This window comes from Euprymna scolopes, chromosome 26, assembly GCF_053919585.1.
Source record: "Euprymna scolopes isolate OS-2025 chromosome 26, ASM5391958v1, whole genome shotgun sequence".
NCBI lineage: Eukaryota > Metazoa > Mollusca > Cephalopoda > Sepiida > Sepiolidae > Euprymna > Euprymna scolopes.
Genome location: NC_136507.1, coordinates 72,058,200 through 72,085,996, shown reverse-complemented (window position 1 = coordinate 72,085,996; position 27,797 = coordinate 72,058,200). Strand labels below are relative to the sequence as shown.

The 27,797-nt window shown below is 33.3% G+C and overlaps 2 protein-coding genes across 2 annotated transcripts in view; both read left to right on the top strand.

The window, feature by feature from the left end:
* Positions 1-583: 583 nt before the first annotated feature.
* On the top strand, positions 584-12,017 carry LOC145248168 (uncharacterized). Its single transcript, XM_080110007.1, has 3 exons — positions 584-736; positions 8,673-10,642; positions 11,529-12,017. Exons 1-3 carry the CDS (start codon positions 720-722, stop codon positions 11,882-11,884), a joined length of 2,343 nt encoding a protein of 780 aa, XP_079966133.1. The 5' UTR covers positions 584-719; the 3' UTR covers positions 11,885-12,017.
* A 7,009-nt stretch (positions 12,018-19,026) lies between these two features.
* The window catches only part of LOC145248169 (uncharacterized), a 32,119-nt gene continuing 23,348 nt past the window's right edge, over positions 19,027-27,797 (top strand). Inside the window, exon 1 of the mRNA XM_080110008.1 lies at positions 19,027-19,155. The gene's annotated coding sequence lies outside the window, so the exon portion shown is untranslated. The remainder of the gene's footprint in view (positions 19,156-27,797) is intronic.

The following is a 27,797-nucleotide window of genomic DNA, read 5'->3' as shown; positions in this document are numbered from 1 at the left end:
GTAAAAAAAAAAAAAAAAAAAAAAAAAAAATCAAATTTTACTTTATGAAATAAAGTAAAATTGGGGTTGTATTACTGTACACATAGATTCGAAAAAGTTGCCAAAAAACAAATATATAACAAATAAATGTTATCAAAGGCAAGATAAGTTACTTTTCTACCAAACTGGATATATTTTTCGTGTTTACCGATGTATTGGAAAATTCCAGATGGCGTCTGACTCTCTCTTTAACACGGTAAGTTTGGGAAAAGGTGTTATAAATAAAAAAACTGGATAAATACTGTTAAAAACTCGCTCAATATATGTTACCGTGACATTTATTTGTTATATATTTGTTTTTTGACAACTTTTTCGAATATATATGTATAATAATACAAACCCGTAAAATTAAATAAATAAAAATAAAGTTTATTTCTTTATTTAATTATTTTTTTCTTTTTGTAACAAGCCAAAATTCTGAAATTTTCGAATTCATATTTTTAAACTGATAAACACTAATTAGAAGGGCCTTTTCCATGGCATTCATCATGAAGAAGAACGATTAGTAGAAAACGAAAGTAAACAAAGACCCGAGAAACTTGACGGCAACTATATTTTCACAATTGGCCATCTGTGACTCGGAAGGAGTAGCCATAACTGTTTCTCTAGATATTATTAAGTTGTATTAGAATCCACAAACGTACGAAAAAGTTGTCAAAAAACAAATATATAACGAACAGATGTTATCAAAGTCAAGGTAAGTTACTTTTCTACCTAACTGGATAATTTTTTTTGTGTTTTTATTTAATGTAAAATGATTATTCGGTTTAAAAATGAGCGCTAGTTACACGTTTTTTTTTTTTTTCACGATCGCATCCAAAGTGAAACTAGAAATATACTTAAAAGTCTTGATACAACTAATGGTTTTATTATCGTTAAAACGGGGGGGGGGGGGAAGGGGCGTATTTGTTTCCTACCTGTTAAACAAGAATAATTTGAAATTCTAACTAGACGAAAAAGAAAGAGAAAAATCTTATAAAGTAAAAATATGTTTCGAGCTTTTTCCCGGATGCTAGTTCTTTTCCTTCGCGCACACTTGTTGACAAGCCATAACAACGAAGATATGATGATAGTTTTCCGCTTTAAGATGGCTACTATTGAAAGCACTATCTTAACTAAATTAGAGTGCTGTGCTTGTAAAGATTGGGTCGATTTATCTAAATATGTGGTTTTAAGCAATAATAACTGTACTTACTTGTCAGGTCGAAAATAGTAATATATCAAAAAATGACGAAAATTCACGAAGTAGAAAATTATTTATAGCTAAAAGTAATCTTTCCGGAAACTTCGGGTAAATTTCATTTTCTCTAGATGTGAATACCTTGAAGACGGTGAATAACTGGGGCATACTTATCTCTTTTTTCGCAACTGTAATGAATGACGTTAGCCGATAGAGATAGACTTCTTCTTTTTTTTCTACAAACATGCAGTTGCTCTACTCGATGAATTTTCGTAACTTTTGGCTATATTACTGTTTTCGACATGACAAGTAAGTACCGTTGTTTTTGCTTAAAACCACATTTAAAAAAATCTATCTGTCGACTCTATCTTAACAAGCACACAATAGTTTTAATTATTATAACAATTTGGTTAATAATTTTATAAACAAAGAATACTCGTAAAATTAGCAATTAAGGCAAGATAGATGAAATACGACGTTACGTTAGGTGTGTCAGAAATTTCGTGAAAAATAGTGAATAATTCCACCCCGTCTTTCCAAGCTTATAACTCCTCGAAAAATGTAATTGAAGCCCTAATTCTTTTTCAATTAAAGGAGCAAGGACCAAGGTTTCATTAAAAAAAAAAAACAAACAAAAAAAATAAATAAATAAATAAACAACGTGTTTTTTTTTAAAAAAAAGGTTTTAAACTTCGGACTTTACAGGTAAATTTCTAAAAAACACTACTTTTTTTGTTTTAAATTTGAATATATTATTTATTGACCTTTTCTCTTCAATTTGTGATATCATTCAACCACGGTAGTGGTTGGTTGAATATATGCTTAAGTCCGAAATTGAATGAATCGAGACACATTCAAACCCCCACCACTAATTCCATTCGCAACCAAATTTCAAACAGGTTATATAGTTGGATAGAACACCTCATTAGCTACATTTTGAAAAAAAAAATTCGAAAATTGGTTCAGTAGAAAAAAAGTTACAACAAAATATGTGGGTTCACAAACAGGAGAGTAAGTACATACATAAGTGACTAACGCTTTTTTTTATTTTGCATAACTTTTTTTTGTATATAAATATTTTTTACTGCAATTTGGCCAGTATGACATGTTAGCTTAACGGTTAGAGTACCGGGGGTTGGTGGAAAGATTTTAGGTTCAATCCCGTGTATCGTTTTTTTTTTTTTATAATTAAAAAAACCGAACTTTTTTTTAATAACTAATTTTTTTTTAACTCTCCTTATGATTTTATAGCAAAAAAATGGTGAATTTATCGATTAAAAATATTAGTGAATTCTATGATATTCATATTCTTTGAATGAACTCAAATTTTTCGTTATCACATTTGATGAAAAATGTAATCATTTCATAACAACTACTGTGATTCGAAATTAAATTGAAAATGTTATATGTTACCGTAACGGGTATAGAGCCGGGATTGGTGGAAAGATTTTAGGTTCAATAACGTGTAATGTTTTTGTTTTTTTTAAAATTAAAAACCGATGAAAATCGAACTATTAATATGCTAATAATTCGCCGGTTCCAAGTTATTATTATAACTACTACTCTTAGAGCTGTTGTTGCTGCTGCTGCTGCTGCTGTGAGATCGTGTCTTGTCCATATTATCATCAGCAGCAGTGAACCTGCTTGCCTAGTTTCGGAAGTAAATAAGTCGAATAATACATGTGAACTTAAAAGACTAAAAAGAAGAAAATACTAGTGAGAGTGGCAGAGACAATCAGAAGAAGCCAGAAAAAAAAATGGATAAAATAAAAGGTTTAGTTTTTATTTTATTTTAGTAGAAGAAATGAAAGAAAAAACAACACAACTTTATTTAAACTGACTCGGAAATACTGAAAATAGTTTAAAGATTTTTAAAGGTAAATTAAAAAAAAAGGATAAAAGCAGATGTCACTTTAAATGTCGATGACAATGAAACTTGGATAAAATAAAAGGTTTAGTTTTTATTTTATTTTATTAGAAGAAATGAAATATTTAATATTAATAATAAAATGAATATTTAATGCCATTTTGGCAATGCGTCTGACCAATGATGCTTTTGAACCCGTGACCAGCACTGCGATGTCATCAGCATCAGCCTGGGCATAAATATTCCTATTTTTAAACTCCTTTAAAAGAGGATTCAGCATACAGTTCCATAGTAAAGGTGATAAAATCCCACTTTGGGGGTTTCATTTAACTACTTCCCTTTTAACAGTTGCCCTCAGTAGTTCTACTTGAACTGTTCTGTGCCTCACCATATACTCAATCCATCGGATGAGTGCTGGTGGCACATTGAGTTCTCGTAGCGACTTGAACATACTACTGAAGGGTATGTTGTCAAAAGCTCCAACGATATCTAAAAAGACACCGAGTGCCATCTTCTTTTTTGTTAGTTTACGCTCTATACAGATCACGAATTCATGAACCGCAGTCTCAGTAGAGACCCTGGCTCGGAACTACTGTGATTGAATGATAAATATTGCATAAATGTGTGTTTGAGAGCTAATTTTTTTTGACAATTATTAATAAATATTATAAATTTATATATTAATACAATAGCAATGCCTGGAAAAATCATGGATTATATGGAAAAATGCGCGCATGAAAAGTAATATTCTTAAGATTTTATTAAACCTGGAAAAGTAAAGGACAAGAAATTCAACCTGGAAAAGTAAAGAACAAGATATTCTAGCAAAGTAAAAAAATAAGAATTTTTTAGACTTAAAATATTGCAGCTAAAAATAAAATTTGAATATTGATAAATATTTTATTTATTATTTGCATATGTTGTTGTTTATTGTTGAGTTAGAAAGGGTGTCAGTCGCTGGATTGAACTTATTTCCCCCCTATTATTTGCATATATTTATGTAGTGAAAATTGTTTGAATAAAATTAATTCATTAGTTAGTTAGTTAGTAGATGGAATTAATAATTTTATAATTTACATAAAAATTAATAATTTTATTATATCATAATTAGGATCATTTAATTCATTTTTATGTAAAAAAAAAATATGATACCAAAGGGTCGAGAAGGGTCAATAAGGACTGAAAGACCGAGGAGCGAGCGTCAACCAGACCTCGGCTGGACAAGCGCAAAGAGAACTGGGACCTTGGGAAGCTGAGTGCCACTCAAATTCCAGTATAAACCAATGGCCACTACCAGCGAGAAATCAATGGTAAGCGGCTGTTGCGATGATGCAAATTCATTTGCAAATGCTATCGAAGGAGGTGGAGAGGGCTGGACGTTTGGGGAGACTTGTTGTCACTCAGCTTCCAGAGAATACCACAGGTTTCCAATCAGATCGTTTGTTGACCTGTGTGAAAGCTCCATGTGAGTCAATAATAATAATAATAATAATAATAATAATAATAATAATAATATTAAAACATCATTTAAGCAAATTTAAGTTCTTAAAACCCATTTCAATAAATAATTTAAATGATCAAAATATTAGTTGATTGACTATTTTTTTTTTTTTCTGAAACATCACAGGTTTATGACTAATTGTTTTTCACACTTTGTCATCTGTGAATTCTCGGAAAGAGTAGCCATGATTATTTCTAAGTTTGCAGCAAAAGTGAAACTTGTAAAGCTGTTGCAGTTTGCACCAATTTGTTTATAAACATCACAAACATTCCTAGCGGCGGAGACACGCCTCTATATCACACATAATAAAAATAGACGCCTTCTGTTGATTTCGATAACAAAGAAAAAAGGCACTATTTTTTTTTTCGTAAACTCAACGAAAACAACCGAGTTTAATTTTGATCCGAGATTAATCTATCATTTTTTTTTTTTTTTTTTTTTTACAAAGGGGTCACCCACTCACCCACCACATATCAAGGTCCGCAGATCTATCTATCTATCTATCTATCTATCTATCTATCTATCTATCACATAAAAGGAACTTTGTGTGTGTGTGTGTGGTGTGTGTGTGTGTGTGTGTGTGTGTGTGTGTGTGTGTGTGTGTGTGTGTGTTAGTTCGTTCCCTATGGACTCCTAAAAGGCTGGTCCGATTTTTAAAAAATTTCACACAAATGCACTTCATGTCTATGGCAGTGTTCTTAGATAGGTTTTATACCGGAATGATAATCGAAAAAATCCGATGAAAGAAGGAGTAGGCGATTTTAACTAAAGTTAACACTTTATACAGCTTAACATCACAAGTGCATTTGAGAAGTATTATTACTGCACAAGCAGAAAGGATCGGCATATAAAATCTATAGTATGTTCTTTGATATGACAGGGGAGCATTCGAAATTAATGTTTCTGTTTAAAGTACAATTGAAGCATAATACTTGACTTTTGCATTTTAAACTTTAATTCAAGCCATTATATAAAAATAATTTTAGAAAATCAAAAGTAGATTCTCTACAGTGCAATGTAAACTACTATGATGTATTGTAGGCAAATCACTGTGGGGAGGCATGTGAAGCTTCCTCTCAGTGCACTGCGATGGGTCCCCAACTAAAACAGGCAATTAATCAAATTGATTAAAAAAATGGGAATGGGCAACTTCACCAAGGGATCATTCTTGGTGTAACGTGCATGTTGTCTCAGAAACACAGTACCAGGTCGAGAGAACCAAGATGGAAGTAAAACTTCTGCCGAACACCGTCACGTGTGGGGTGGCATTTGTAGTGATGCACAATAGGGATCGAATGGCGTATAATGTGACAGGAAGGAGATTTTCCCAATTATCAACCAAACATCCATTATTTGATGCAGCCAATTGAACAGTCTTCCAAATAATGCTATTATATCTTTCACATTGGCCATTACCCTTAGGGTTGTAGGGAATTGTTTGGACGGAATTTCAAGCGGAACCCTTTATCTACTTCACGGGGGTAGCATGCTCTTATTCTGTCAGCTATGACTGAATAGCGGTCCTAAGTAATTCGTAATTGTATTTTTCGGTCGCTCACGCTGAGGATTGAACCGTCAACCTTCAGGAGAATATCACTTTTTACAATTGATTTTTCTAAGTACTCTGCAAGAACTTGTGGTGCAGTGGTTAGAGTCCTTGGAAAAATCAATTGTAAAAAGTGATATTCTCCTGAAGGCTGACGGTTCAATCCTCAGCGTGAGCGACCGAAAAATACAATTTTGAATTACTTAGGACCTCTATCCAGTCATGTCTGATGGAACAAGAGCATGCTACCCCCATGAAGTAAATAAAGGGTTCTGTTCAAAATTCCGTCCAAATTCCTGAGTTCGACAAACATTTCTGAGTTCAACAAAATACACCTGAACAAGGTCGGAGGTTATATCGACCGAAACATTGTGAAAATCACACTCAATATGAGAACAGCAGTCCGATGAATCCAAATAGCATGAATAGTATTTTCCGATGTAAAAAAAGCTACTTAATCAATATACGTAATTTTTGGAATATGACATCTTTGTTCCATGACAAGTATGTGAATCTTAAAGATTTTTCTGTATTTTTATTTTTTTTAAATAAGTGTAATTCTAATTAAACTCCAGGTATTTAAATAAATATTGGATTTAAAAAAAAAAAAAGGTTAAATGTTGAAGTCGTATACCTAAGCAGAATGTGATAAAGTATAGGTGCTGGTGCGGCTTTTGAACAAAAAAAACCATTGTTGGCATACATTCACTCCCAGAAATTAAAAAATATCACCATTGAAGAAAGACACGCAGATGTTTTTACTACTAAATTCTTTTTGTTTTAATACCTTCATGGCATGGAAAATTTAAAAAAATTATTCTGAGGAAAATGTATCATGGGAAAATTATTAATTTTAAACAAATAAATGTTTGTTTATTTTACAAAATCTTTGTGTTGTAATTTGGCTTTTAAACATATAATATACATATTTAATTTTAAAATTTAAACAACACTTATATCATGGAAAACACAAGATAACTATAACAACAATTAATTTTTTTTGTCATGTCCAAAAACTGTATCAAAAATTGTGTGTAGGTAATAAAAATGGTTTTATTTTTTAAAACATTACACTAGGAACCATTTAGAGTTAAAATCTATTTAGTATTATGCATATAATGTGGAGAAAAATACATTTGAAGTGCTAGAATAGAAACTTTTACAAAATGGCATCTCACTGGAACCGAAAGTAATGTATTATTGGAACATAAAGTCATTATTTTTTTTTGTATCACTCAAGATGAAAAAATGTGTATAGAGGTCAAAAGTAGAATTGACAACAAAATAAAATTGTTTATTAAATGAAAAAACAAAAGCAGATATTGAACATATGTTTTATTCTTAGGGGAGAGGAATCTTTCATCTCAAGTTTTAGCGTTACAAACAAACATTTGTCTTTTATATATATAGATAATGACAGGTTTTTTGGGGGCCCCCCTCGAAGATAACTGATCAGTTGACCAACTTCTAGTGGTCCGTTTGACGTGAAATTTCGATATTTGTCATCCGGGTGATGGGGCTTCGATATGATACCAAATTTGTCAAGTTTGGTTCCGTCTTTCAAAAGTTTTAGCGTTACAAACAAACATACATACATACACACAGACGTTTGGCTTTTATATATATAGAAGACTAGCAGGGCTACCCGGCGTTGCTCGGGACCGTATAAACAATGAAAAAACAAAAGCAGATATTGAACATATGTTTTATTCTTAGGGGAGAGGAATCTTTCATCTCAAGTTTTAGCGTTACAAACAAACATTTGTCTTTTATATATATAGATAATGACAGGTTTTTTTGGGGGCCCCCCCCTCGAAGATAACTGATCAGTTGACCAACTTCAAGTGGTCCGTTTGACGTGAAATTTCGATATTTGTCATCCAGGTGATGGGGCTTCGATATGATACCAAATTTGTCAAGTTTGGTTCCGTCTTTCAAAAGTTTTAGCGTTACAAACAAACATACATACACACAGACGTTTGGCTTTTATATATATAGACTAGCAGGACTACCCGGCGTTGCTCGGGACCGTATAAACAATGAAAAAACAAAAGCAGATATTGAAAATATGTTTTATTCTTAGGGGAGAGATATATTTCATCTCAAGTTTTAGCGTTACAAACAAACATTTGTCTTTTATATATATAATGACAGGTTTTTTGGGGGCCCCCCTCGAAGATAACTGATCAGTTGACCAACTTCTAGTGGTCTGTTTGATGTGAAATTTCGATATTTGTCATCCGGGTGATTGGGCTTCGATATGATACCAAATTTGTCAAGTTTGGTTCTGTCTTTCAAAAGTTTTAGCGTTACAAACAAACATACATACATACACACAGACGTTTGGCTTTTATATATATAGAAGATAGATAGATTATACTATTATGACATTTCATAATTTTAATATTTCATTCGGAATCATTTGTCTATTTATGCATATTATCTGAAGGAAAATAACACAGAATTGACAACAAAATAAAATTGTTTATTAAATATGCAAAACAAAGTTTATATCATTTTAACTTTTCTCTACTTTCAGCATGATCGCCTCAAAAAAGAGTTTCAAGCCAGGATTGTTTGATCTCGGTTTAAATATTCAAAAGAAACTTAGCAGCCATTATTTGAACATCGACAGGAAGCAGTTTACACACTATGCCGAAATCGAACCCAATTACATAAAGCCAGCAATTCGCAATATGCTGGCCCTTCAGTTTTTCCACATAGACATAGGTCGAAAGAGAGCACGTTTGATGTTGGAAGAGTTAATTAGCCAGCATCCAGATGAATTAAATGCCCTTGCTGATCTAATTTATGTCTACAAAGAAATGGGTCGTGAGAAGGATGCTAACAAATATAAAATTCAGCTTGATTCTCATAAAAATAATCCGTTATGTCAAGCGAGAAGTATATTGGGCCAGGCAAATGCGCTGACATATGATTGGGCAGATGACCATAATAAAAACCCCAAATTTCTCTTAAAAGATAGCTGGAGACTCTTTAATTTGGAAGATAATCATACCGAACAATTAATAAAGGCTAACAATTTGGTTGTTGAAGCCTACAAAGTACTCAACGCAATTCCTGAGACAGCCCATGAGAAAAAAATCAAAGCAAAAGAAAAGGCCATTGAAAAATTTGAGAAGGGAATTGGAAAACTGCAAGAATTGAATTGTTCCAAGGAAGAAATTTCAACGTGGAAGCATAACCTCGCCATTGCTCGGAGCAGACTGGATACTTGGAGAAATAGAGAAGGCGGCAACATTGGTACCCGCTCTGATAATTGTATAAAAGCCTTGGAAGATCATTCATATGTGATTGATAGCCTTACCTCAATTGAAAAACTCGAGAAACCTCTAAAAATATATCTTGCCAAGTCATGCATCTTTTTTGTCCAGCTATATACGTCACGAAAACATAATATCAGCAACAATCACATGTCAGAGTGTGTTACAAAGAAAGTTCAAAATCTGGAGTCTCTAGAAAGCAAAGCAATACGGCTTTGCCCAGATGACAATATAGTTTTGCAAAGATATGGACGTATTAAGTCTAATAGGCAACAATATTTGGAAGCAATAGACATCTATAATAAATCCATAGAAATGTTTCCAGATAAAGATATCAGCTGGTTCTCCTATTCAAGCCGAAGAGCTGCATATTATTTTCATAGCAAAAATCTGATAGATGAGAAATCTGATGAAGCAGAAATCAATAAATATTTGACGCTGGCTTATATGGACGGAGAAGTTTGCCTTCAATCGAAATGTACTCAGTATTGTATGTTTCAGATGGCCCAGATTTGCTTTGAAAGAGCTATGCCTATTAGAAATTCAGCTATGAGTTTCGGTTGCAAGAACATAGATTTCATCTACGAAGCCCTAGAAATTCTCCACGAGACACTCAACAAAAGAGACATAAATAAAGACGCGAGGATCTACGCTGAACTTGGAAAGTATTATCTGTTTATAAGTGAATATAGAAAATCTATTGAGTCTATAAAAACGTCACTGGAATTGAATAAGTGGAACAAACATTATTCTAACTGCTTTTCACATCTTTGCAATAGTTTTATGTGTTTTTACGATGAGAGCAAAGATAGAAATTTGCTGAGTGAATTCCGCTACATGCTAAAAGAAGCAAAGCAAAGGGAGTGTGACAAATGGGTAACAGATGCTCTCAAAACCATGAAGACAGACTTTCCAGAAATGCTGTCTAATTTAATTGAAAACATGATCGAGTGGGATGCAAGAGGCTGTGAAGACATTGTCAACGAAATACTGCAGTCAGGGTTTAGTGGGTGTGACGACATGAGAGAACGATTTAAAATGAAGCTTCAAGAAGGAAACAATCAAGAATCCGACATAAATGGACCAGCAGAGATTCAGGCATCGGAAAACCCAGAAAGTTTTGAGTACGATTTCTTTGTTTTGCATTCAGAAAAAGACAAGGAATGGGTGAATTTTATGCTGCGGCCACAACTGGAAGAATATGATAATGTAATCAACTTTCGAGGTGAGTGTTTTCTGTTTATACTAAAAAGAAACAGAATTTATATTATTTAGGTGGATCAAGAGGTGGATTGATAGACAAAGCTTATTATAGTAATGCTTGGATGTATCTAAGAATCCTTTCTTAAGATGCATCCATTTAATTTGTGTATTTAGCAACAAAAATGTGATTTCAAGCTGAATTATACTAGTGACGAATCAAAACAGATTGAGAAATGGATTAACAGACAGGCTGGTATAGAGGTGCATAGACGCATCTTCAAATGAATCCTTTCTTAATATGTGTCCATTCAATCTGTGTATTTAGATAATATCATTTAGATAATATATTTATGATAATATCATTTAAAATTTTCTTCGTTGTATTTTTGTTTTTCAGAAAATTAGATGTTCTTTATTTACATTTTTATCATATATCTGAAAAAAAAAATATAAAGAAAGTTTGAAATGATATTATCGTCACTAAATACACAGACTGAATAGACGCAACTTAAGAATGGATTCATTCTAATATGTGTCCATGCAACTCTATACAAAGCTCTGTCTATCAATCCATCTCTCGATCCATCTTGGTTCGTCACTCAGTAACGATTCAGCTTGAAATAACATTATTTTTTGCATTTTCTTTTTTCTATTTATAGAAGATCCTAATAACTGTATCGTTATTGACTTAAATAATAATTCAAACTTTATTTTGATAAACTAACAAAAAACGATTTTAGTCAATTCGGCTCTGTTACTCTTGTGAAATTTCCAAAATCTCTTTTTATTTAAAATATTCTTTGAATCAGCGTCCTTGAGAGTTTGTTGCCTTAGGTATACAGTTTATTTTAGTCATAGCCTTGATTATTGTGTTTATGACTCTTTTTTTTTTTTTTTTGCATTTAAAGGTTGTTTTCCAAGTCGTGATTTTATACCTGGTGAGAGAATATTAGACAGTATGCTGAATGGGATTAATAACAGTCGTAAGCTCCTGATAATCTTCACACCAAATAACGATAATAACAAATGGATGGAACTATTCAAAGACGTTTGTATTAATTCTATGCTTAAAAGCAAATCAAAAGAAAAAACGGTTATCCCTATTATCCTTAAGAATTGTGAGATTCCCCAAATTCTTCAATCTCGTGTTCCGATTGATTTCACACAGAAAAGCGACTGGGATCGTCTTCGTATGGCTCTTACTGTAAACATGGATTCAATGCTTCAACTTGAACAAAAAATGTCTGCCCTGAGTTGTATATAACTGGCTGAAGATGAAAACTGAAGATTTGGTGCAAAAATAACAATAAATCCATAAAATTCTTTTTAAATATGGTTAGCTTCTATTTTATAATTAAACTTTATGAATTCCAATTTCTTCAAATAAATATTAATTCTATAATGGGTTACTTTCACTACCTACAAACCAAGGAATTTCAATATTCCTTTTAAACTAGTAAAAATTTAAAAACAGTAAAAGTTCAAATTTTAACAGAAAATTTAAACTTTCCTCCTATCGTTCCTTATTGTCCTACTTTTTTTTATATGCTTCTGCGCAATTTGAACCCTTGCATCCACTACTCATGATTGTATATCTAAATATTCTGTGCAATTTGAACTCTTGCATCCACTACTCATGATTGTATATCTAAATATTCTGTGCAATTTGAACTCTTGCATCCACTACTCATGATTGTATATCTAAATATTCTGTGCAATTTAAACTCTTGCATCCACTACTCATGATTGTATATCTAAATATTCTGTGCAATTTGAACTCTTGCATCCACTACTCATGATTGTATATTTAAATATTCTGTGCAATTTAAACTCTTGCATCCACTACTCATGATTGTATATCTAAATATTCTGTGCAATTTAAACTCTTGCATCCACTACTCATGATTGTATATCTAAATATTCTGTGCAATTTAAACTCTTGCATCCACTACTCATGATTGTATATCTAAATATTCTGTGCAATTTGAACTCTTGCATCCACTACTCATGATTGTATATCGAAATATTCTGTGCTTCTTTACAACATCTTGCAAAAAAACAGAATAATTTTTTTTTTCGGGTTCCATATTGATCCATATGTGTTAGATTGTCTATTCTTTATCCCATCTTATTTTATCTATACATGCGGTTGAATGGATCTTGAGCTTTCTACATTGAAAATGGAGTCCATCTCTTGGGACATCCTACATACTCACTGGACTTGAACTCAATTGAAAATGTTTGGGGATGGATGACAAGAGAGGTTTATCGAAATGGCAAACAATATTCAACAAAAATGAACTTCGTGAAGCCATCTTCAGAAACTGGAGCAAGATCCCCCGCACCTTAATGGAAACCCTTATTTCTAGTATGCCCCAAAGAATTTTTGAAGTCATCAAAAGCGGTGGAGGTAGAACTCATTTTATTAAGTTTGATTGTTGAATGTTTTCATACACGTTTCATACACTTTTGTACAATTTTAATAGAATTCTTGTCTCTGGTCTTATAATTTTGATAATGTGTAAAAAGCCTAATTTATTAAAAATATAAATTTTAAAAATAAATCTTTGGAATGTAGCCTTTTGTTTGCATAACCTTTTAGATTGTAGAATTGGTAACCTTAAGTCGGAAGAGTTTAAAATCTACCCTTAAAAAAAAAGTTTTATTTTATAGATTTTTAAGTGGTCTTAAATTTTTGATCAGCAGTGTATATACTGTTATAGTTTTATATTACCCTTGTACCCCTGCCCTCTCTAGCAATGTATATTCTAAAGACACCTAGCAGTAATAAAATTCCATGGGTTATTCGCCTAGGCCGGAAGAAGTGATTCCACCATGATAAGTTAGTATTAAACCCACAATTAACCTTTGTAAGTTAATAAAATTGTAGTAAATGAAAAGATATTTGAAAAGAGAGAAGAGACCGGTATACGATCTCTCTCTCTCTCCCTCTCTCTCTCTCTCTCTCTCTCTCTCTCTCTCTGAATTCGATGTCTTGCTTCTAAAACAAAAAAAACTTTTTTGATGAATATCTGTGTGGCGTACTGCTGACATATTTTTTTTCTAATGTATAAAAATGAATAAAATTTACTTTTACAAGAATCTTTATACATTTATCTAGCCAATAAACATAAAATTATATCTGAAAAAAAAAACACGTTTATCATTTTAAAAAAAAACGACTTTTAAAGGCCAAATTTGCCCTTTTTTACGCTCTTTCATGAAACAGTATTTGGCCGCCATATTTTTTATTTTTTATAAAAGCGTAAAAAAGACAAAATTTGACCTTAAAAAGTCCCATGTGTCAAATTTTAGAAAAGCATAATTGTAAACGCACTTTGGCGGTCTAATAAGAATGATGAAAAGATAATAAAAATGATTTTTTTTCTGGTTTTATTTCAGTCTTTGGGTCTAATAATGTGTTTTATATAAAGTAAATAGTTGTTATAATTTTTTATCTGTAAAAATAATTTACGCCGTGAAACTACACATTTACCAATGTGTTTTATATAAAAATAGTATGTTTTTTTATGGTTTTATGTCTGTCAAATAATTGACGCCGCTAAATTACACATTAACTCGATTTTGTAAGTGTTAGTTTTAAGAACACAGCTGTTGTATTATTTTCCAATTACTATATTAAAAATGTTAGTAAATTAAAACCCTATTATGAGATTAAATCTGTTATAATGCATTTCGTTTTTTATAAACAATATAAAATGTGGTTATTGGGAATTTTTACCTCTTATTGTAAGGGAGATAATTCTATTTTACTAAAGTTGAAAAAATCATTTTTTCTTTCACTTGAATGTCTTTTTTTTTTAAAAATTACAATATATTCGCATTTACATTTTTCTTTATTAACGTTACAAAACTTTGTTACATTAAATGAAATAACTTAACTAATTTGTGTAAGATAATGTTGTTTTAATAGCAGCCATCTAGAAATTGTTAAAAGAATTATTTTTGGGGGATACCAAATAAAATAGTGTTACTAATAAGGAAAATACAGCAAAATCAGTATGATGTACATACTTGTTACAGAAAGAAGATGTCATATTCCAAAAATCACGTAATTTGATCAAGTATTTTTTTTTTATTATTCAGTCAACACTCCTAAATTACGCTGGCTTCCATCTTATCTCGCAATTACTTATAACACCACCAACTAACTTTCGGAAGAACCCCCCCCCCCATCCGCTTTTCTTTTATATCGTAAGTTTCTTAAAACGTGACTAGCTAATGTTCAGAATAAAATCACGCTTTTCTTTTAACGGTTAATTTAAAAAAAAAAACATCTTTTGAACGCTGTTAACTTAAATTTCTCACTTCAGTTTACATTTTGGAGACGGACGTGTTTTTGTTGAGATAAGTGATTTCAATTTTAATCATACTTTTTATTTTTAGATTCAAATATTAATAACTCCATTTTATTTCAGTATTTAATTTATGTATTTCTGTTTTATTAAATGCTAGCTTTTTTTTTTTCTCTTCCATAAATGTTTATTCATCTACCAAGTTGATTGCAAAAATAGATTATGAATTTGTACTCATTTCTAGTTCGTGAGAGGGGAATCTATCACCATACTTTCCCTTAAACACATCCGTTGGACTTTTATTAAGTACAATACTTAATAATTTTTTTTTTTTTTTTTTAATGGAGAGTAGAAAACGCATTGTGGATGCATTATCGGCAGCTCCTGTTACTCTCGCTTCTTCTTATTTGTCCCTCAGTCTTCATTTTTTAATGAGTGATTTTTCTGACAAAGGGAGAAGAAAAAGCTGTTTTCTAGGTTGGCAGTTTTTTGCGCGAACAGTTGGCAGAGATGGTGGAAATTTTCTGTTTCTATGTCTATCCTTGTAGCCATGTCACTAGTAAGGGTGCTGGAGGTAAACGTTTTGTCTGGGCTGATGTTATCCGCCTGATAGTCAGGGACCCGAACCTTGGATTAACCACTAAGGAGGCTGTCTTATCAGCAGGCGCAAAGTACTGGGGCTGCTGTATTGCCATTTGGTGAATGGATTCTGGACCACGCAGTAGTTTCTGGTGGGGCCTCTCGATGCCATACTAGTGGGTAATTGTTAGTCCACAAATTCCAAAATTTCATCATGACAAGTTTCAAGAAAAAATACACGATTAAACCCGGTTCTCCAACTTCCAACGTAGACCCCTACTACCATGTCTCCTTCTCCAACATCAGGGGTCTACGTTCTAACCTTCCAGAGGTTGAAACCCAATTACAGGAGACTAAACCAGACCTTTTATTTTTAAGTGAAACTGGCATTGGACAGGCTATTTCGCTAGAAGAGTTCGCAATTAAAGGATACTCTAACTTAACTTCTAAATCTGACCCCCAAGATCGCCATGGGCATGGAATATGTGCCTATATTAGGGATAGCTTTCCATGTGGTAGGGACATCTCCAGGGAAGATCCTAACTTACCCTATATGTGCTTCCGGGTTGCTTTAGCTCACACTACAGTATTTATATTTACTCTCTATCGCCCCCATAACAGCGGAGTTACTATCTTTCAAAGCATATCTGAGAAAATTGACCAAGTCTTATCTGCTTATCCTTCAGCTAACATTCACGTATGTGGTGACTTCAATGTTCACAACGTCGAATGGTTGACCCACTCTAACAAGACCGATGATGAGGGGAGGTTCTGTCATGATTTCTCCATTGCCTATGACCTCACTCAGATTGTTCAGGAACCTACCCGTGTGCCCGACAATGACGGCCAGTATGCGAGCCTAATAGACCTTTTTCTCACAACTTGCACTGAACTATGTTCAGTTTCTGTTCTGTCGCCTCTTGGCTCTTCCGACTACTCTGTTATATCAATTAAGATAAAAATGAAATGTAATAAGTCCCCAGACGTACCTCTCCATCGTACAGTATATCGATACACTAAGGCTGACTGGGATAGCTTCCGTACATTTATATCTGATCTACCTATGCATTCCATGTTTAAAAAGGATGTGTCCTCTATAGTATTAGACCTGACGGAATGGTTAATTGTAGGTATTGACCGTTTCATACCCTCGAAAAAGTTTCAGCAAAAACCTAACAGCCAGCCATGGTTCTCTCCAGAATGTGCTGCTGCCATTGCGCACAGAAATCACTTTTTCCACTGTTTCCAACGTAATAGATGTATGGGAACTAAAGTCGCTTTCAGGACTACCAGCAACCATTGTAAGAAAGTAATAAAGAATGCAAGAGAGTTGTATGCTCAATCTGTTAAGTCTAAAGTAGCTGAGCAGCGGCTTGGTTCCCACCAGTTTTGGCAAATAGCAAACAGAATCCTGAAGAGAAGCGTGTGCTCCATCCCAACTATTATCAATGGACCTGAGGTAATCTCATCAGCATCAGACAAAGCCAAACTCTTTGTCAAGAACTTTGCAGCTAATTCTACCCTTTGGGATCAAGGCCGCCAACCCCCAATATTTCCTCCTGTATCAGAAAACACGCTATGTGATATACGTATATCTGTACGTGATGTTGCCAAGCTAATCAAAAACCTTGATTCCAGTAAAGCAACTGGCCCTGACGGTATTCCAATTATAGTACTCAAAAAAACTTCAACCTGAACTAGCGCCCATACTTACAAAACTGTTTAAACATTGTCTTAAGGAGAATAGTTTCCCATCTCCCTGGAAAATTTCATCAGTATGCTCTGTATTCAAGAATTCAGGTGATCGCTCATCCCCCTCTCAGTAAGGCCAATAAGTCTCCTGTGCGTCATGAGTAAGTTGCTGGAATCTGTGTTAAATACAGAAGTAATCAATCATCTCAACAAAAATAACCTTCTTAGTGACACTCAATATGGTTTCCGTTCTGCTAGATCTACAGCAGATGTGCTTACAGTTATATCTCATAGGATTAGCAAATCTCTCGACGGAGGCAACCTTTCTAGGGCAATTGCTCTTGACATATCTAAGGCCTTTGATAGGGTATGGCATAAAGGTTTACTTCATAAGATCTCTAGCTATGGTATTGCTGGAAATGTCTTCTCAATTATTAAATCATTTCTTTCTGATAGGTTCATAAGAGTAGTAGTTGAGGGGCAAAAATCAGAAGCTCACAGTATTAATGCCGGTGTCCCTCAGGGGTCCATCCTGGACCCAACTCTTTTCCTGATCTACATTAATGATCTTCCAAATCACATCCTTACATCATTTATAGACATTTATGCTGATGACACTACCATTTATGGTAGCACATCTAAGTAAACGACCAAGTTCTCTCCAATTCTCTCTCCTCTGATCTTGAGCACGTAGTTCAATGGGATAAGGAGTGGCTGGTTACTTTTAATGCATCTAAAACCAAGCTTCTCTCTTTACATCATCAACATTCTGATCCACATCTGGCATCAATTGAAATGGATGGCTCTCGTCTTCAGGAGGCCTCAAGTTTTGACAAACTTCTTGGCTTGACCATTACTCCTGATCTTAAATGGAACACGTACATCAAATCTGTTGCCAAGGCCGCTGGAAAAATGGTGGGATCTTTCTATCGATCCGGTAGATATCTCACTGCTGATGCTATTCTCTATCTATATAAGAGCCAGGTACGTCCAAGGATGGAATACTGTTGCCACATCTGGGCAGGAGCTGCTAGAAAGGACTTGGCCTGCCTTGATAGAGTTCAAAATAGATTTCGTAGCCTCGTAGGAGATGTCCTTTTCTCGTTCTTGCAACCTCTATCTCACAGAAGAGATGTTGCGAGTTTGTCTCTGATGTATCGTTGTTTTCATGGAAAGTGTGCGACTGAGCTTCAATCTATGGTCCCCCCTCGCCAAACTTTCACAAGAAACACTCGTCTAGCTGTAAACACTATCAATAATTCCCCCCACTCTTTATCTGTGCCTAAACCTAAACGTAGATTCCATGAACAAAGCTTCTTTCTTAGAACTGCACGCCTGTGGAATTGTCTTCCGTTTTCCTGCTTTCCGGCTGACTACAATATGGTTGTCTTCAAGTCTAACGTAAATAAGTTCTTGATGAGCCGTTCCGTATAAGTTATCAAATTTACCAAATTTTCATTACTAATGATTACTATATTGTCCAATTTCTACTGTACACTCTTTAACCCTTATCCTTGAGTGGCCTCTTGGCCTTGATAATGTGGTGATGCCTATGTAAAAAAAAAAGGGAAATCAAATTTTACTTTATTAAATAAAGTAAAATTAAATCAATAAAAAATAAAGTTTATTTATTTTGTTTTATTTTTTATTTTTTGTAAGAAGCCAAAATTCTGAAATTTTCGAATTCATATTTTTAAACTGATAAACTAGAAGGGACTTTTCCAGGGCATTCATCATGAAGCAGAACGATTAGTAGAAAACGAAAGTAAACAAAGACCCGAGAAACTTGACGACAACTATATTTTCACAATTGGCCATCCGTGAACACTCGGAAAGAGTAGCCATAACTGTTTCTCTAGATATTATTGGGTTGTATTAGAATCCACAAACGTACGAAAAAGTTGTCAAAAAAACAAATATATAACTAACAGCTGTCATCAAAACCAAGGTAAGTTACTTTTCTACCTAACTGGATAATGTTTTAGTGTTTTTATTTAATGTAAAATGATTATTCTGTTAAAAAAATGAGATCTAGAGTTTTACTTTTTTTTTTTACGATCGCATCCAAAGTGAAACTAGAAATATACTTAAAAGTCTTGACACGACTAATGGTTTTATTATCGTTAAAACGGGGGTGGGGGCGTATTTGTTTTCTACCTGTTAAACAAAAATAATTTGAAATTCTAACCCGACGAAAAAGAAAGAGAAAAATCTTATGAAGTAAAAATATGTTTCGAACTTTTTTCCGGATGCTAGTTCTTTTCCTTCGCGCACACTTGTTGACAAGCCATAACAACGAAGATATCATGATAGTTTTCCGCTTTAAGATGGCTACTATTGAAAGCACTATCTTAACTAAATTAGAGTGCTTGTAAAGATTGGGTCGATTTATCTAAATATGTGGTTTTAAGCAATAATAACTGTACTTACTTGTCATGTCGAAAATAGTAATATATAAAAAAATGACGAAAATTCACTAAATAGAAAATTATTTATAGCTGAATGTAATCTTTACGGAAACTTCGGTAAATTTCATTTTCTCTGGATGTGAACACATTGAAGATCGTGAATAAAGGGAACATACTTATCTCTATATTCGCAACTGTAATGAATGACATTAGCTGGTAGCTATAGACTTCTTTTTTTTCTACAAACATGACAGCAGTTTCTCTACTCAATGAATTTTCGTAACTTTTGGCTATATTACTATTTTCGACATGACAAGTAAGTACCGTTGTTTTTTGCTTGAAACCACATTTAAAAAAAAAATTAATCTCTCGACTCTATCTTAACAAGCACACAGTAATTTTTGTTATTATAACAATTTGGTCCAATTTAATAATTTTAGAAACAAACGATACTCGTAAAATTAGCAATTTAGACAAGATAGGTAAATTAAATAACTAGGAAATATCTATAAAAAAATAGATTTGAGGATTGTTCTTGAAGGAGATGTGTATCTTGGGATGCCCTCCTCCAGTGATATTAAGAAAAAATATTTTAAATATATTTGCTTTTTTTTTTTTTTTTAAAGCAAATAAAATAGATTTTCGGTTCATTTGTAGTTTAGCAGCGTAAATTATTTGACAGACAAAAAACCATAAAACAGGTCATTCAGCACGCCAGGACGCCAAAAATTTCATTCTGTTATAAAAACAACTTTTCAACTTTCTACAGAAAAAAAAAAAAATTATTTTTACATTTTCATCTCGCGAATAAACATAAAATTACATATGAAAAACCATGTTTATTATTTTTAAAATCCAACAACGAAGTTGAAGCCAATGTTTTTGATTGTAAAACAAAATGAACTTATTTGATAAATCTCTGTGTGGTGTATCTTTGAAATATCCTTTTGAAAAATAAAATAGAATAAAACTTATTGTTACAAGAATCTTTATACATTTATCTAGCCAATAAACAAAATTATATCTGAATAAAAAAAAACACGTTTATTATTTTTAAAATCCAACAACAAAGCTGAATACGATGTCTTGCTTCTAAAACAAAAAAACTTTTTTGATGAATATCTGTGTGGCGTACTGACTGCTGACATATTTTTTTCTAATGAATAAAAATGAATAAAATTTACTTTTACAAGAATCTTTATACATTTATCTAGACAATAAACATAAAATTATATATATAAAAAAAACATGTTTATTATTTTTAAAAAATCCAACTTTTTAAAGCCAAATTTGCCCTTTTTTATACTCTTTCATGAAACAGTTTTTGGCTGCCATATTTTTTATTTTATTTAATTTTTTTGTAAAAGCGTAAAAAAGGCCAAATTTGACCTAAAAAGTCCCATGTGTCAAATTTTAGAAAAGCAAAATTTTGAAACGCAATTTGGCGGTCTTGAATGTCGTTAATGTAGTCTAATAAGAATGGAAAAAAAAAAAAGATTTTTTTTTTCTGGTTTTATTTCAGCTTTTGGGTCTAATATTGTGTTTTATATAAAGTAAATAGTTTTTATAATGTTTTGTCTGTCAAATAATCTGCGCCGTGAAACTACACATTTACCAATGTGTTTTATATAAAAGTATTCTGTTTTTTTTTATGGTTTTATGTCTGTCAAATAATTTACGCCGCTAAACTACAAATTAAGTCGATTTTCTAAGTGTTAGTTTTAAGAACACAGCTGTTGTATTAATTTTTCCAATTATTATATTAAAAATATTAGTAATTTGAAACCCTGTAACAAGATTAAATCTGTTATAATGCATTTCGTTTTTTATAAAGAATACTAGCAGGGGGTACCCGGCGATGCCCGGGTGTTTGGAGGTGTGTGTGGTGTTAAATACAAATGAACCCAGGTGTGTGTGTGTGGGGGGGGGGTCGAACCCGAAGCCCTGAGGCGAAGTTTGAAAATAAAATCGGCCAGCCAGAATGAGTTAGTGAAAGATGTTTGAATTTATTTAAGAACCAAATTGACAGGTGCGCGGCCGGAAGTCAGCGAGCGTTATGACGACGACCGACGACGTAGGTTTGTTTGTTATAAGTGAAGTAAAAAAAGAAAACAACGTTAACACATAAGCGGGGGGGGGACACAAATAAAACTAACCTAAGGCAAACGAACGATGAAAACAGAAAAACGAACACGTGGAAAATGGCTTAAATGAGCCTGTTTCGATATTAAAATTTAAAAAATCGAAAAAAAAAACAAAAAAATATCTCACACCACGATTCGAACCCAAAACATTTAGATAATGAACTAAGGCCTTAACCAACTGAGCTAACGCGACATACATGAAATTTGTTTGGTTTTTCAACTATTTAAAGTAAATCAGGTCACGACGTCAACTGACACATTTATAGAATCGGTCATTGTCACGAGAGGACCGTTTTTGTTGACCCCCCCCCACCTGTCGAAAGTTGTCGATTTCTGGGTGAAAAAGTTAACGTTTTTGGCCAATTTTTTTATATTTTTCGAGCAAAGGATGGAGCTTCGATGTGAGGCCGAGTTTGTAAATTTTCGTCGCGTCTGTTGAAAGTTTTTAGCAGACATCCAAACATACATACATACAAACATAAATACATTTTCGCTTTTATATCTTCTATAAATATAAAAGCGAAAATGTATGTATGTATGTATGTATGTATGTATGTATGTGTGTTTGCTTTTTCTGTATGTCTACCAAAGGCTTCTTTCAGAGAAGCGGTCGCTCGCTTCACAACTTTTTCAAACTTTTTATATCACATATATATATATATATATATATATATATATATATATATATATATATATATACATATAGAATATTGAAGGAGATGTGTATTTTGGGATGCCCCACCCCCTCCAGTTATATTAAGAAAAAATATTTTAAATATATTTGCTTTTATTTTAAAGCTAATAAAATAGATTTTCGGTTTATTTGTAGTTTAGCCGCGTAAATTATTTGACAGACAAAAAAAACATAAAACAGGTCATTCTTTTTAGGGACACCAGCACGCCAGGATGCCAAATAGTATGCCAGGATGCCAAAAATTTCATTCTGTTATAAAAACAACTTTTCAAGTTACTACAGAAAAAAAAAACAATTTATTTTTACATTTTCATCTAGCGAATAAACATAAAATTACATATGAAAACCATGTTTATTATTTTTAAAATCCAACAACGAAGTTCAAGTCAATGTTTTCGATTGTAAAACAAAATGAACTTTTTTGATAAATCTCTGTGTGGTGTATCTTTGAAATATCCTTTTAAAGAATAAAATAGAATAAAACTTATTGTTACAAGAATCTTTATACATTTATCTAGCCAATAAACATAAAATTATATCTGAAAAACAAACACGTTTATTATTTTAAAAAAATCCAACTTTTTAAAGCCAAATTTGCCCTTTTTTATGCTCTTTCATGAAACAGTTTTTGGCCGCCACATTGTTTTATTTTTGTAAAAGCGTAAAACAGGCCAAATTTGATCTTAAAAAAAGTCCAATGTGTCAAATTTTAGAAAAGCTAAATTTTAAAAGCAATTTTGCGGTCTCGAATGTTGTACATTTAGTCTTATTAGACTAAATGTACAACATTCAAGACCGCAATAATGAAAAAATAGTAAAAATGAATTTTTTTTCGCGTTTTATTTCAGTCTTTGGGTCTAATAATGTGTTTTATATAAAATAAATAGTTTTTATAATTTTGTGTCGTTCAAATAATTTACGCCGTGAAACTACACATTTACCAATGTGTTTTATATAAAAATAGTATGTTTTTTTATGGTTTTATGTCTGTCAAATAATTTACGCCGCTAAATTACACATTAACTCGATTTTGTAAGTGTTAGTTTTAAGAACACAGCTGTTGTATTATTTTCCAATTACTATATTAAAAATGTTAGTAAATTAAAACCCTATTATGAGATTAAATCTGTTATAATGCATTTCGTTTTTTATAAACAATATAAAATGTGGTTATTGGGAATTTTTACCTCTTATTATAAGGGAGATAATTCTATTTTACTAAAGTTGAAAAAATCATTTTTTCTTTCACTTGAATGTCTTTTTTTTTTAAATTACAATATATTCGCATTTACATTTTTCTTTATTAACGTTACAAAACTTTGTTACATTAAATGAAATAACTTAACTAATTTGTGCAAGATAATGTTGTTTTAATAGCAGCCATCTAGAAATTGTTAAAAAAATTATTTTTTGGCGATTCCAAATAAAATAGTGTTACTAATAAGGAAAATACAGCAAAATCAGTATGATGTACATACTTGTTACAGAAAGAAGATGTCATATTCCGAAAATAACGTAATTTCATCAAGTATTTTTTTTATTATTCGAAATAAAACAGAGTTACTCCACTTAGAACAATAGATTAAACTTCTTAATAACCTTTTTTTTCTTCCAATTCTTGGTAAAATATAATTACGTCCCTGAGAACAATTAGTTCCGATTCTTAATTGCCATTCTTTTTCATAAATAAGAATGAATTCCATTTGGGATATTTAGCAAAGAAGCCAACAAACAAAAAAGGGTAAAAAAAAATATAATTCCAACAAAAACCTAACATAAACCGATAGTTTATTTATTCATTATTTATTGTATTCTGGCAAGAATCTAAGTGTCCCGCAGAAAATGAAACCAAAACAAAACAGTATACATTAAATGCTGAAATGGTTCTTGCTATAATTTTTTGTAACAGATTTAGTTGATACTTCTTTTTAAATTATTTATTGTTAATTTGGTTTTAACAAATTATGATTTAAAAAATTCTAAATAGTATTCAACACTGGCGTTCCGGAATTTAAATTGTAAAACGCTCTTCGAGGACTACAACGATTTATTGTGTAACATTGAACGACGTCATACACTATGGGTTCTGGATATGACCTTAAACTATATCCGATTGCTCCCAGGTCCACTCTGACCCTGAGTGGTAGTACCTGTAAGGGTCCCAATTATGGGTTGAATAGAAACGGCCTTAAAAAAACAAAAAAACAAATATACCCTATTAAAAAAATTGTTCTTCAAAATCACTAGATTGGCATTAAATAACCTAAAAAGGGTTGATATGCCGTAAAACAAGCAAACAAACAAACATATACTGTGTTACCAACTGTTTTTATTTGTATTTTTTTCATTTGTTCAGCTTTTTGATCATTATTTATTTTCTACTGGCTGAAGATGACCAGACCAAGAATCGAAAGTGCTCGTGATACGAATCGAACATTCGTGCATTTTCCCTTCTTCCATTTCACCCCCAACACCTTTCTTAGTCATATCTACAGACGTACCTCTCCACCGTACTGTATACCGATACTCTATGGCGGACTGGGATAGCTTCCGTACATTCATATCTGATCTCCATCTCCATTCCATGTTTAAAAAGGATGTCCTCTATAGTATCAGACCTGACTGAATGGTTACTTGTAGGCATAGACCAATTCATACCATCCAAAAAATTCCAACAAAAACCTAACAGCCAGCCATGGTTCTCCCCTGAATGTGCTGCTGCCATCGCACACAGAAATCACTTTTTCCATAGCTACCAACGTAATAGATGAATAAAAAATGCAATCCGTAAAGTCCAAAGTAGCTGAGCAGTGGCTTGGTTCCCACCAGTTCTGGCAAATAGCAAACAGTATCCTGAACAGAAACGTGCGTTCTATCCCAACCATTATCAATGGACCAGAGGTCATCTTGACAGCATCCGACAAGGCCAAACTATTTGCCAAAAACTTTACGGCAAATTCTACCCTGTGTGACAAAGGCCATCAACTCCCCATATTCCCTCCTATAACAGACAACATGCTATGCAACATACAAATATCTGTGCATGAGGTCGCCAAGCTAATCAAGAATCTTGACTCCAGTAAAGCAACTGGTCCCAACGGTATTCCAATTATAGTGTTAAAAAAATTACAACCAGAACTTGCCCCCATACTTTCCAAACTGTTTAAGCGTTGCCTTAAGGAAAAGTGATTCCCAACACCCTGGAAAACCTCATCAGTATGCCCTGTATTTAAGAATTCAGGAGATAAGTCATCCCCCTCTCAGTACAGACCAATAAGTCTCCTGTGTGTCATGAGTAAGTTGCTGGAATCCGCAATAAATAGAGAAGTAGTCAACCACCTCAGCAGAAATAACCTTCTTAGCGACACGCAATATGGTTTCCGCTCTGCTAGATCTACAGCAGATGTGCTAACGGTTATATCTCATAGGATTAGTGAATCTCTCGACAAAGGCTTCATTTCTAGGGCAATTGCTCTTGACATATCAAAGGCCTTCGATAAGGTTTGGCATAAAGGCCTACTACACAAGATTTCCAGCTACGGTATAACTGGAAATGTTTTCTCTATCATTAAGTCATTTCTCTCAGATAGGCTCATAAGAGTAGTGGTTGATGGGCAAAAATCAGAGGCCCACAGTATTAATGCTGGAATCCCTCAGGGGTCCAGACTGGGCCCAACTCTTTTCCTGATCTACATCAATTATCTCCCAAAACACATACTAAAATCTTTCGTTGACATCTATGCTGATTACACGACCATCTATGGCAACACATCAAAGGCTGTAAATGATGATGTTCTCTCTGATTCACTCTCCTCTGATCTTGAGCGCGTGGTACAGTGGGGAAAGAGGTGGCTGGTTACCTTTAATGCATCTAAGACCAAGCTCCTATATCTACATCATAAACGCTCTGATCCCCATCTGGCATCAATTGAAATGGATGGCTCTCGTCTAAGGGAGGCCCCAGGCTTTGATAAGCTCCTGGGTTTGACCTTTACACCTGATCTTAAATGGAACACATACATCAAGTCTGTGGCCAAGGTTGCTGGGAAAATGGTGGGATCCTTCTACCGCTCCAGAAGATATCTCACTAATGATGCAATTCTCTATCTATATAAGAGCCAAGTACGTCCAAAGATGGAGTACTGCTGCCACATCTGGGCGGGGGCTGCTAAAACAGCCTATCTTGCCCTGACAGAGTACAAAATAGACTCCGTGGCTTGGTGGGGGATGCCCTTTTCTCTACCCTGCAACCTCTTTCCCACAGAAGAGACGTAGCGAGCCTGTGATTGTTCTATCGTTATTTCCATGGCAGGTGCTCGTCTGAGCTCCATTCTCTGGTCCGCCCTCGCCAATCTTTTTCAAAAAACACCCGACTAGCTGAAACTACCGTCAATAATTTTCCCCACTCCCTATCTGTGCCTAAATCAAAACGTAGATACCATGAACAAAGCTTCTTTCTTAGAACTGCACGCCTGTGGAACTCTGTTCTGCTTGCCTGTTTCCCTCCCGACTTCAACCTGGATGTCTTCAAGTCCAACACAAACAAATTCCTGATGAACCGCCCCCCTAAGTAATGACACCTCACAATTTCTCCAATACTATTGCTACACTATCCCTTTGATTACTTTACACACAATAACCCTTATCCCTGAGTGGTCATTGGGCCTTGATAAGTGGTGAACTCCATGTAAAAAAAAGATAAAATAAAATAAAATAAAAAAATAACAAATAAATGTTACCAAAAGCAAAATAATTTACTCTTCTACCTACCTAGATTGTGAAAAAATCCACAGAGATGAAAGACCCTTGAAGATATGAAATTTGCAAAGGCCAAACACTTACCTTTAAATGAATTTCTTAATTCAATCCGTAATTGCATAAACAACACATCTACATTATACTTCGTCGTGTGATCATTTTTAAGTGGTTATTAAACTGATGATGCATATCATCAATGCATAACAAATAAATAGTCTACATTATTTGAAAGAGCTTAAATAATACCATTAACTCGATTTATATTTCGTAAATTAAAGTCACTAACCATTAAAATATTAGCTTTCAAGATCAACACCCTTATGTTGACAGAGACTTTCAAAAGACTTTTTGTGGTCCTGTCAGCTGGTATGAAGAAAATCAGCAGAGATGAAATATTCTGGAAGACTCGAAATTCGCAAGCTTACCATATGAATTTCTTGATTCAATCGGTAGTTGCATAGGTGATGTGCCCAGCATGCCCTCAGGGCTGGTAGAGGCCGTCTCCAAGTAACCTATCCTTCTTGACTGAGGCAAATAAAAAATTTGGGATAATAGTGATTGTTGTCATTATTGATTGAAAAGTTCT

Coding starts and splice junctions, on each gene's coding strand:
- LOC145248168 (XM_080110007.1), top strand. Junction 10,643..11,528: donor TAATGTAATCAACTTTCGAG/GTGAGTGTTTTC, acceptor TTGCATTTAAAG/GTTGTTTTCCAAGTCGTGAT.